General features: G+C 33.9%; 1 protein-coding gene across 1 annotated transcript in view; it reads right to left on the bottom strand.

Moving 5' to 3' along the window:
* Positions 1–12,887, bottom strand: part of SLC6A18 (solute carrier family 6 member 18) — a 67,906-nt gene extending 55,019 nt beyond the window's left edge. The window contains exon 1 of the mRNA XM_074279168.1: positions 12,576–12,887. Coding sequence (XP_074135269.1) covers positions 12,576–12,741 — 166 coding nt within the window. The 5' untranslated portion in view covers positions 12,742–12,887. The remainder of the gene's footprint in view (positions 1–12,575) is intronic.
* Between the last annotated feature and the right edge of the window lie 610 nt (positions 12,888–13,497).

Consider the following 13,497-nt stretch of genomic DNA (forward strand, 5'->3'; position numbering starts at 1 on the left):
CCTGAAGTCCAATCTACTTTTAAACATCTATTAGCTATGTGACCCTGGGCAAGGCATTTATCTCTGTCTCAGTGTCCTCAGCTGTGAAATTTGGGAAATAATAGCATCTACCTCCAGATATATTTAGCATATTATATATGCATATTCATATATATACACACATATGTACATATATATGTATGTGTAGTAGGTGCTTAATAAATGCTTTATCCATTCATTCTTGTCTTAAGATATGGGTGTGAGAGTTTAAGGCCTGAAATAACTCTCACATCCATAACAGAGGACTCTTTTCTTCTTGCAACATTGCCCTTCCCTCACCTATAACCACTTTCACTTATTGTCTCTAGTCCTGGCCCCTAAAGCTAACAAGAAAAAGTTCACGTTTGAAGACCACTTGTAGATGCTCCCTAAATATCATTTTCTTCAGCCTATCCACATCATCCCATTTCCTCCCTCTGAGCCTAACCTGGCTTGACTTCCAGTTCCCATCCTATCATGATATCCCTTCTCTGGACAAACTCCAACTTTTCAAAATCTTTCTTAAATCCTCAGAACTGAATATAATATTTCTGGTAAAGTTAGACCAGGTCAGAGAACAGTGGAAGTTTTGCTTCCCATGTCCTGTTTTTGTTCAATTACTCTTTCTAGGAAGATATTAAAGATATTGACCGATATCATCAAATGTTGACTCATGTTGTGTCTGAAATCCATTAAAATCCCCAGAGCTTTTTCATATCAACTGATTTCTAGTCATATCTCTCCCATCATGTTCTTGTAAAATGGATTTTTTGGTGTGTATTCAATGCCCAAACCTTGATTGCTTTATAGCTTAGCCCAATCGCTAAGACTTCCCTAGAAACACATGCAATACAGGAAAACACAAATAGGAAAACCATCCAAAAATATATGTGCAGCATTTTCCCAGTCTTCTGTCTTAAAATCTGACTTGTACACAAACAGCTGTGACATAGGTCGATGATTCTGGCTGATTCTGGCTTTTTCTGGCTTGTATCTACTTCCATTCTACGCAACCTTAGACTAGGAGAAAGCTTGGTGTAGTACTTAATTCAATTTACATTTTAATCCCAGAAACATTTTTTATGAGTTCACAATGTTCAAAGGCAGAGTGCTGTATAGGATGCAACAATGGAAAAAAAATGGAGCAGTTCTTGTCTTGAGGATCTTGTATGTTATTGGGTGGATATAACACATACACGCAAAAATAAATACAAGGCCATTTCAGGAAGAAGAAAGAGTACTAATAATGGAGATGATTGGGATGGGGCTGAGGGAGATTGATTAGCAAGTGACACCTGAATTGAATCTTAATCTTAGGATATTAATGATTTTAAGAGAGAGAAGGAGTGAATCCCAGACCGCCTGGACAGAGTTGTTAGTTGTGTCTGACTCTTCATCACTTTATACAGGGATTTTCTTGACAAAGATACTAGAATAGTTTGCCATTTCTTTGTCCAGTGGGTTAAAACAAACAGAGGTTAAATGGTTTGCCTAGTGTCTGAGGCTGGATTTGCATTCAGATCTTCCTGACTCTAGACCCAGTGCTCTATCCACTGAGCCACCTGGCCTTCTCCATAGAGTAATGGATAATTAATGGAATGTCTAATTTGAGGACTGCAAGTAGGACAGTTTGCCTGACTGTTGTTCCGTTGTGTACAACTCTTAATGACCTCATTTGGGGTTTTCTTGATAAATATACTGGATTGGTTTGCCATTTACTGCTCCAGCTCATTTTACAGGTAAAGAAACTGAGGCAAACAGGATTAAATGATTTGTGTAGGGTCACACAGCTAGGAAGTATCAGAAACCAGGTTTGAACTCTGGAAGATAAGTCTTTCTAACTCCAGACACAGAGCTCTGAGTATAATGGCCCCATCTAGCTGCCCCAAACACAGGGGAGTAATATGAAATAAAGAAAGGAGAAAGAAATAATTCTTGAAAAGGTTGGTGGGAATCTGATTGGGGAGGATTGTAAATGCCAGGCTGAGGAAGTTGTACTTTATACTAGAGGTAATAGGGATCCACTGAAGATATCAAGCGAAGGGGCAACATGGTCAGATCTCAAACACATTGGAGAATAAAGCAGGTATGTTCTTATTACATAGTCCAGGTGAGGGATTTGAAGGAAGTTGGTGACCATGTGAGCAGAGATTAAAGGATATATTTGAGAGATGCTGTAGGAGACTTAAAAAACAAGCAAATCTGATAACTGCTTGAGGAAAAGGGCAAAAAGACAGAAGAGTGAAGGACAAATCTGAGGTTATAAATTGGAATTACTAGATGGATGGTGGTATATTCAACATAAATAGGAATGTTAATAGGAGGGGGTAAGGTTTTTTAGGAGGGAAGGGGTAGATGAGTTTCATTTTGGACATTCTGGTGCTGATAGCCAGGAGGATATATTAAGCAGACAGTTGTTGATATAGTACTACATTTCAGGAGAGATATTAGAATTGGATATATAAATTTGGTAGTCATCTAGTCATTTGGTAGTGGAGATGATCATTGAATTTATGATGGAACTTTGAGGTTATCCAATTCTTTTTTTTCAGCAATAATTTTTTAAAAATATTTTATTTTCCCAAGTTATATGTAAAGATAATTTTCTCTCTCTCTTTTTAAAATTAAAGCTTTTTATTTTCAAAGCATATGCATGGATACTTTTTTTAGCATTGACCCTTGCAAAACCTTGTGTTCCAAATTTTTCCCTCCTTTCTCCTACTCCCTCCCCTAGATGTCAAGTATAAGTTAAACATGTTAAAATATATGTGTTAAATCCAATATATGTATACATATTTATACAATTATCATCCTGTACAAGAAAAATCAGATCAAAAAGGAAAAAGATAAGAAAGAAAACAAAATGAAAGCAAATAACCACAAAAAGTATGAAAATTCTTTGTTGTGATCCACACTCCTACAGTTCGTACAGTCCTTACTCTGGATGTAAATGGTTCTCTTTATCACAAGATCATTGAAACTGTCCTCAATCATCTCATTATTGAAAAGAATCACATGTAAAGACAATTATTAACATTCATTTAAAAAAATTTTTGAGTTCTGAATTTTCTCTCTCTCTCTTTTACTTCCCCCTTCCTTGAGACAGTAAACAACTGCATAAGAGTTATAAGAGATGTATCATTGAGCATATTATATATATAAACATATACAAAACACATTAGCACATTGATTTTTTTGTGAAAAAAACATAGACTCAAAAGGGGTAAAATATTTTAAAAATACAGAAAGTGAAAAGTAGTAAGCTTCAATCTGCACTCAGACTCTATCAGTTTTTCCTTTGGAGATAGAGTCCTTTGGAGTTATCTTGTAATTCAATTATTCTTGAAAGCAATTTGGAACTGGTCTCAAAAGCTATTTAATTGTGCATACCCTTTAAGCTAGAATGGTGGAAGTGGCACAGTGCATAGAGTGCTGGACCTGAAGTCAAGAAGATTTCATTTTCCTGACTTTAAATCTGGGCTTAGATACTCATCAATTGTGTTCCCTGACCAAGTTATTTAATCTTGTTTGTCTCAGTTTCCTCACCTGTAAAATGAACTGGAGAAGGAAATAGCAAACCATTCAAGTAGTTTTGCCAAGAAAACCCCAAAATGGAGTCATGAAATTGAACCTAACTGAAATAACTGAATAATAACAAAAATTCTTTGAAGTCAGAATGCTAGATAATATAGCACCTTCAAAAATAATTAAAACAAAAAAAGGGAAAGAACACATATTTACAATAAAATTTGCTATAAATTAGTCAACAAACATTTATAAAGTACTTATTCTGTGCAATATGTTGTATTAAGATCTTCCAATACAAAGAAAGGCCAAAAAAAAAAAAAACCCTACTTTCAAGGAGCTCACTTTTTAATAGCATCTCTTTTCGTGGTGACAATTGAGGGAAGTTTCCATTGGAAACTGAGGGAGTTTCCATTTATTGGAATAGTTGAACAAATTATGGTAAATAGATGTGATGGAATACTATTGTGCTGTAAAAATGTAGGGAAAATTTTCAGAGAAACTTGGAATATTTGTATGAATTGAATCAAAAGTTTAATGATCAGAACTAGAATAACAATTTATATAATAGTACAATATTGGAGAGACAAACAACTATGATTCTAGAGAACTCATGATGAAATATGATTCTCACCTTCCATATAAAAGTGAGGAACTCAGAGTGTAGTTATCTGACCAGATGTGTGTGTGTGTGTGTGTGTGTGTGTGTGTGTGTGTGTACAATAACATCTACTTGGAAATGGCCAATGTAAGTCTTTATATTGCTTAATTATAAACATTTATAACAGATTTTATTTTTCTTGCTTTCTCAGTTGGTGGGGAGAGGAGGAGGGGAGAGATAAAATGAAGACTTAAAAATAAAATCAATTTTAAAAAAAAATCATTGAACATGTGGTGACTGATGAAATCACTGAGAGTAAAGAAAAAAGAGAAAAGGAGCTAGGACACACCTGGGGTGACCTACTGCACAGTACCCACAATGCACAGATGGGAGATGAATAATGATTCACCAAAAGGTCCTGGGGAGTATTCAGACAAGTAGAAGAAGAAAAACAAACAGGGGAGAGTATTATCTTAGAAGCCAAGGGAAGAGAGACTATCTTAAAAAAGGGAGGTGTCAGCAATATTAAAAATTATATAGAAGTTAAAGTAGAACATTAACTCGTCAGCCTCCTTTTCCAATCTTACATTTGCCATATATATATATATATATACATATATATATATATATATGTATGTATATGGTATATGTTCCTTTTGTATAGTTCTTCATTGACAGGATTCAATTGTTCCTTTTAACTACCATTTATTGCTATTGTTCAGTTTCTTCAATCATGTCTGACTCTTTGTGGCTCCATTTGGAGTTTTCTTGGCAGAGATATTAAAGTGAGATTTGCCATTTTCTCCTTCAATTTGTTTTACAGATGGGGAAACTGAGGCAAATAGGGTTGAGTGATTTTCCCAGTTTCACACAACTGATAAGTGTATAAGGCCATATTTGAACTCAGGAAGATACGAATTCCTGAATTCAATTAAAATATTCTATCTACCCACTGTGCCATCTAATTGCTGTAACGATCATACATCACTCTATGACCCTTAAGTTATCTGAAATTTTTATTTCAGATTATCTCACATGAAGACTACATAGAGCAAGACTAAAATAATATTAATATTAACAATGGGTTTTAATATCAAAGAGCAGTTTTGTATGCTGAAAACTTTAGATCATTTTTTTCCTAAATAAAACCCATACTATTCTCTCTTTTTTAGTGAATTCTCTGGACCTGGCTTACTAACTATCTTTATTACTTGTCCAAGATATTGGTACTGATGGGTTATAGAACCAAATGCATCATCATTTGGGCAGGATGCATGGTTCTTATTGAATGGATGCTCATCAATTGGAGAATGGCTTAAGTTTACGGTATATGAATGTAATGGAATATTATTATTCTATACGAAATGATGAGCAGGCTGATTTCAGAAAAGCCTGGAAAGACTTACATGTACTGATACTGAATGAAGTGAGCATAACCTGGAGAACATTGTACACAGTAAAAGCAGGATCATGTGATGATCTACACCTACCTCTTCTCAGAAATGTGGTGATCCATTTTAGTTCCAATGGACTTGCAATGGAAAATGCCATTTACACCCAGAGAGAGAATTGTGGGGACTTAATGCAGATTAAAGTATAGTATTTTCCAAAAGAAGAAGAAGAAGAAGTAGTAAGGTAGAATAAGGACTGAAAAAGGTCATTTGAGTTTGCACTTCAAAGATGATTCATAACTTTGGAAAGAACATATTCAGTCAAGTGATAAAGTGAGTAGTGAGATTGTAAGAGTTAAGAAATAAGTGGACAGTGAGAAAATGGAGGCAATGACTGCAAATGACTCTTTCTAAAAGTCTGGCTATGCAAGGGAGGATAGCTGTGAAATACACAGTTGATAATATGAAGAAATATTAAGGAAAAGTGAAAGGTTTTGTTTTTATTTTTTAAGGATTTACTATTTGTAAATAGTATTAAAGAACATAGTAGATAAGAAGATAGTAATGATATAAAATGATGAAAGGGTCAAATTACTAGAGAAGACATTAGGGTTAACATTAAGGGGGGGCAAATAAAGTGATTGACCTCAGCAATTAAAAAAGCCGCCTCTACAAAAATATTTATAGCAGCTTTTTTTTTTTTTTTGTGGTGCCTAAAAACTGGAAATCAAAGGGATGTCCATCAATTTGGGAATGGCTAAATAAACTGTGGCAAAATACTATAATGGGATGCTATTGTGCTATAAGAAATGACAAGTAGGACAATTTCAGAAAAAAACTGAAAGAAATTACATGAACTGATAAATAGTAAAGGGAACATAAAATTTTTCTTTAAAAAATTGATAGTGCTTTATTATCAACAATACAATGATTCAAGACAATCTCAAAGGACGAAGGGTGAAACATACTATTTACCTCTAAAGAAAGAACTGATATTGATTAAATACAGACTGAAGCATGCTATTTTTTACTTTCTCTTTTTTTCTTTCATTTCTTCATGTTTATGATCACTTTTATGGAAATGTTTTACATAATTTCACCTATATCTGATTACTTATTGTCTCAGGGAGGAGAAAAGGAAGGGAGGATTAGAATTTGAAACTCAAAATTTTAAATTAAAATGTTGAAATATTGGGAGGGAAAGAGCTGCCTCTTTCTTAGAGACTAAGCAAAGGAGTCAATAATAATTTTAAAAAAAGTGAAGGAGTTTTGAGGTATAATGGAATGAAGATGGATGGCTGTATTTTTTTTTTTAACAAAATAGAGGAGTTCCTTTAAGGAGGATGATGGGAGGAGTTAGGACCCATCTTCTCAGCCTTCAAATTGGTTGTTCCCATACCCTTAAGTTCTTGCCCTATTTCAGAGACCACTAACAGAGAGTATAGCAATAAGAGCAAGGAGGTCAGAATGGAGTTATCTAGACCAAGGAAGAAAGTTTCAAAGAAGGAGATGATCAAAATATGATGCCATTAATGGATTTCTGTATACACAGAATCTTAATATGTGTATAACTTAATGGTCGCTGAAAAAGTCATTGACTTCACTTACAAAACATTTGGGAATTCCAAATGGTAAATTGTGTGTGACAGATTGTGTATTTGAGACATTTACTAAGATTTTATCTCTGTCCATATTTGGTCAATTTCTTCTGAATTCAGGGAAAACTGGGGGTATATTTGGAGCAGTTCTCAAAAATAGCAGAGCACTGTCCCAAAAACAATCCTAAGTGCATTCCCTTCTGAAGGTAAGTTATGAGAAATCATGAATGTTTATGCTTGCAGGATCTGTGCATAGATAACTGACTGGCAGAGTGATGCAATAGAAATAGAAATGAAATTCAGAGCTGAACTTGAGGTCATAAGATGAGTTAAATCTTTATTCTTTCACTTGCTAGCTATATAAATTTTTGAGTCTCATTTTTCTCTTCTGTAAAATCAAGGAATTGGACTAGTTAGTGTAAAAGGTTCTTTTCAACTCTTAAGTCCATGCTCCTATGATTTTCCATTTTCTGTAAGATAAAAGAAACACTATCCTTTAGTCAATGTTCATTTCTTCAAGTGCTTATGCAGGGGTGGAGAATCCTCTTTCCAGTTAAGGAAATTCAGATATACACTATACTTGGTGAATTTAAGTTCCTTGAGGTCAGGATCTGTTTCAGTTTAACCTTTATATCCCTAGCTCTTATCAGAGTATCAAGTACATAATAAGAATTAAATTAATTTTGAGTTGACCTTTTAAACGAGCATCCTGAGTCAGAACTTTTTTGAGCATAGTGTTGTTAGGGTTATTGTTTGTCCTTCACACAGGAAGGTGATGCCATGATGTACAAGTAAATTGAATTTAAGTGAGGGAGAACTATGCAAAGTCATCAACATCACTTTCTCCTACAGAGCTATCTGAGTCCACTTGAAAGGAGATGGAGAATTAATAGAAAAGAAAAGGAAAGGTGATTACAAGTCTCCCTTTAGACACATATATATGAGAGAGAAGAAAGAAAAAAAACTATTAGCATATACTTCTTAAATACAAAGAGTTCAAATATGTATTTATGAACATGATCAAAAATTGCTGCAAGTTCTCTAAATGGAAGCTTTGTTTACTACAAAAATAATAGAAAAGAACATTTATTCTTAGAAAATTGCTTAAAGTGATGGGAATTCACATGACTTGCCAAGAGTCACACAAACATTATATGTCAGAGACAGGATTTCAACTAGTGCCTCTTATTCCACTATTACTATACTCTACTATGCAACTTCTTTCTCAATAGATATATGTAAATAGGTTTCTATGATTGGATGTTGTTCTTCATTCTTGAAGAGGACTAAAATGACATCACTATGTTAGAGTCAAAGTACAGTGTGTGCAACTATAACTGATCACACTACTATGTTTAATGAGGAGATAGATAAGTAACTCCAGAATAACTCCAGGATACAACAAAAAGGCTAAACTGTTGGTTTAGATACTAAAACAAAACAAAACAAAACAAAAAACTAAGTCACAAAAGACCCTTTTGCCTCCGGTCTCCAGTTATAACTCTAATTAGGGGATAATGATGAATGGTGGTGTTCAACAGGTGTCCCAGGGACATTGTACTATGGTTATTCTCAAAAGCTTCAATGAATATACTATAGATCATATTTTTTTCAAGGACACTATAACATAGCTAGAGATGGTAGATGCAACAACTCTCAAAGTTTTTCAGTAAGCTTATTGGAACCTTCAAGTCCTATAGGCTCACATAATTCCCAAAGATGGAACCACTGGGCAAACTATTGAAAGTACTTTTTTTTGTATGCTCACTTACATAGTAACACATATTTAAAAACTGCTTTTTAAGGGGGAAAAAACAAATAAACCGATGGGAGAGGGAAAACTACTTAACATAAATAGCTGATTGGGGTTCTGATATCAGTGGCTATCCAAAAAGACTGGCTTTCCTGGGGAGGCTTTCAAAATGTCTAATAAGATATCCTTCCACAGACTGATGCCAAATACTATAGATGAAAAAACTACTTATCACCTGTAACTAGGACAATCATCATCACCTCATCCAGTTTCAGCTTCTTTAAATTTAAAATGAGGGGGCTGTATCATTTAAAATGAGGGGTCCCTTCTAGATCTCATTTCCCTTTTCCCCATTTCTTCTTCTTTTTTTTATTATAGTATTTTATTTTTCCAAATACATCTAAAAATAATTTTCTACATTCACCTTTGTAAAACCTTGTATTCCAACTTTTTCTCCCTCTCCCTTCCTAGTGTTCCAAATTCTTTTCTCCCCCATCCTCCTCCCTGTTCCCCAAGAAAGCAAACAAACATTGGATGTGCAATTCTTCTAAACATATTTCTATATTCATCAGGTTGTGCAAGAAAAATCATATAAAAAATGAAAGAACATGCTAACCCTCATTCCTATGATCTTTTTCATGGATACCAATCTAGAAGAGCCAAACCTACTTGTGAGTCAATTCTCTAATGAAGTCATCCAAAAAGGAGGCTTAGGTAAGAAAAAAAGGAGGTGCTAATCCAGGGATCCATAGACACCTGGTCTCCCAAGAATCTGTGGGTAGATTTCAAAAGGTCTGTGTCTCAATGAAAAATTAGGTCACATCTTTTGTTCACTAACTTCTAATAGGAGTAGTTCACCATCATCTCCACGATCAAATTTTAAATCTTCCTTTTGTAATTTAAAGCTTTTCATGATTTCCCCCCTCCCCCCTCAAAGCCTTGGATTTTCTTACACTTTACTCTGTGATCCGGAGATGTTCTCCTTGATGATCCTTACATAGGATCATCATTACACAAGACGCTTCATCTCTAAACTGAGCATTTTCACTGGCTCTCCCATTCCTGAAATGCTCCCCCTCATCTCTGCTTCCTGGCTTCCCTGACTTTCTTCAAGTCTCAGCTAAAACCCCAACTTCTATATGAATTTTTCTTGATCCCTTTTAATTCTAATGCCTTCTCTCTGTTGATTGTTTTATCATATATGCATGAAGGTCTATGTCTTGTTCATAAATAGTTTTCTTCCCCTGTTATCTCTCCCATTAGAGTTCTCCTTGATAGCAGGGTCTGGTGTTTGCCTTTCTTTACATTCCTGATAATTAGCACAGTACTTACCACATAGTAGGTGCTTAGTAAATGCTAACTGACTGATTGAAATTGAGTATTTCTTTCAATTATTTAAGAACATTATTAGAGAAAAGATCTGTAGATTTCATAAGGAGTCCATGGCACAAAAAGATCAAGACCCCCTACTCTAATATGTTTGCTATTTTGACACAAATCAACACATCAACAGTCATTTATTAAGTGCTTACTTTGTGCCAGCCACTCTGCTAAATGATGGAAGCTTTCTTTTTTTAATGGGAAGAAGGGAGAAAAAAGGTAAAAATCAATGGAACCTATCATTATAATCTATTCTAAATGCTCTGATTAGCTTAATTAAATCCCTTTTTTATCTTAAACCTATTTTGGATTGTTATTTAAATCACAAAAGACAATACAACCTCTTATTTTGCTATCTATCATGACAATTCAGCACTGAATATACTATTCCCAAATAAGACATGACTGAGGCTAGTTCCAGTATTATATGAAGGTTTTGACTATTCTTAAATATTACCAAATGGTTAAATTCATTTGTAATATTATATATCCAAACCAAGGAATGCCATTTGTCTCGGACTATATCACTACCACCATTTAAAATATTAGTGATATAATAAAGGCTATTGTTATTTTTTGCCATATCACTATGGCTTGGTTGAAAGAACACTAAATTTATAGTAAGAGGGCTTGAGTAAAATATATATATATTTACACACACATACATACATATGTATGTAAATATATGTGTAGATAGATATCTATCTATAATATTATAAATACATGTGTGATTTTTTTACTACTTCCCTTCGTATCTGTATTACACTGATCATTCATTCAACATTCATTCAATAAACATTTATCATTCACTAGGAACTTAGGCTATAAGGCAAAAATTAAGCATCATAATTGAGATGATGTATTATTATTATGATTGAGTTTAGGATTGCATCCTAATAATCAATCACTTAACAATGGCAATAATAATAATGATAGTTCACATTTACTCAATTGTAAAACTTCCAAAAGGCTTTACATACATTACTTCATTACTTAATCCTATCATGTGTACCTTGGATAAAGGATATTTCATTAGTTTTTGTACTTGTACTTAAATTCTTTCTTGCTTAGTAGTCCTGACAGAGCTTGTGCATATCCTTCTAAAGCAAGATTACTTCTGCACCATTATGAGCATTGGGGAAGGAAGTTTGTGTTTTTATTAAACTACAAAGGAAACTACAAAAACCTGATGCAAAATTGTCCTGAAACTCTAGGAAAGGTCTTTTCAAGAGAAGAATTCATTGTATTAGAATGTGTTCTAAACCAGTCTGGGAAATAAAACCAGAGTTAGACTAAATAGTAATTGACAACTTTTGATAATTAATGAGAAATATACCAAATTTGAAATTTATTTCTTTTAAACTTGCTCTCTATGTGTGCAATGTACAAATACAAAGTTCTTTGATGTTACTTATTTTATCATTTTACTAAAAAATAGCATTTTTCTCAACAAGGCATTGATATAAAGTATGGTTATGAATCTAGTGAGATAGAACAGAGTCACCATAGAAATTTTAGACAAAGTACAAATTTGATTTACTGGATCATGGACTCCCGAAGGATTTACCATGGCACCTTCCCTAATTTAAGGAAAAGTAATTAAAAAAAAAAAAAAAACAACTAACTTGCTTCATGAGTACTTAATTTAAAACCCTATAGAAAGGATAGTTGACACCATAATTCACCATTTCCTGAAAAGCATCCCAGTGACCAAGGTATCAAATCATACTATTAAAAATAATAGCCTACATCTATATTGTGTTTTAAGATTTACAAAGCACTTTATTTTTATCTCATTTGATTTTCACAACAATCCTCTGAAGTAGATACTATTATTATCCCCATTTTTACAGATGAGAAAAATGAAGCAAAAAAATAAATTAAGTAACTTGTCCAGGAGCACACAGCTAGTAAGTGTCTTAAGTTGGATTTAAAACTGAGAGGTTTCTGACTCCAAATCTACCCTATCCTCTCTACCATCTAGCTGAACCCACTTCTAAACTTTGCTTAGAAAACAGTTCTGTGCTGATGTTTCTTATTATTTCAGGAAGTTATTTCCAGAGAAATCTAAAATTTTAAGACATCTCCATTTTTAAAGCAATTTAGAAAGTAAAATATATCAATACAATTGGAGAGAATTTTTTTTTTTTATAAAATCAATCTTCGAACAACAAGCTCCCAACAACTTATAATGTTCCTACACTAAGAAAATTGTTATTGGTCCATCATCCACAAATAATGAGGTATATATACATCATAAAATTCAATCACAATGTGAAAAACCTACAATGGAAGCAATATATACTCACCTCCTCCATAAGTCTGACACAAATATGGGAATCTCCATATATTTCCCAGCCCTACAGCAAATCCAATACAGCTTAAGATGTACTGGAATTTGTTGTCCCATTTAGGTCGTTCATCATCTTTAGAATCCCCTGAAAGTGTATCTATTGCTAGAACACTGGACATCATTATTGACACTGAGGATGTTGTCTCTGTGAGACTGCTTTTGCATTGAATTATTCTGACTGAAGGGGAGATAGAGCTATTTACCCAGGGCCACCTTGTCTGAAAAAACAAATGGGACAACAGATCATATACTGAAGTGACTACCAAATGCACCCTCTGTTGAATTTCATGGTTTTTAAAAAATAGAATGCAGTTAATTGGTAACTTATAGCTAAATTCTTGTTTTAATTTCAGAAGGACCTCTCTGACCTCTGCTTTCAAGCACGTTCCCCTAGGTTCTATGTCCTGTATACAGTATAAACAGCCTTAAGCTAACCATAAATAGGATGAAAACTCTTTCTTACAAATGTAGAATCTTCTGAATAGAAGAGATCCCAGAATATCCAAGATGAATGGGTTAATGAATAAATAAATGGAAAAGCATTTGATAAGCACTAACTATATCCAAGTACTGTGCTAAGTGCTGGACATACAAACATAAAAGTGAGACAGTCCTTTCCTTCAAGCATATAACACTCTAATAAAGGGGGACAACATACATAGATGAGAGGTAACCAAGAAGAGGGAAGGGGAGAGATGGTTTAAGGAAGCACAAATGAGGAAATTAGAGCTATAAAGGAACTGATTCTCATGCTCTTTCAGAAAGCATAGAAATACAATGCAATTATGATTCTATAACTAGAAAGTATATTCTAGGGATATCAGGATAGTAAGATGGTTGTCCAAGTCCATTGGTCCCTCTAAAGGGTATATTGAACC

This window comes from Sminthopsis crassicaudata, chromosome 1, assembly GCF_048593235.1.
Source record: "Sminthopsis crassicaudata isolate SCR6 chromosome 1, ASM4859323v1, whole genome shotgun sequence".
NCBI classification, from domain to species: Eukaryota; Metazoa; Chordata; class Mammalia; order Dasyuromorphia; family Dasyuridae; genus Sminthopsis; species Sminthopsis crassicaudata.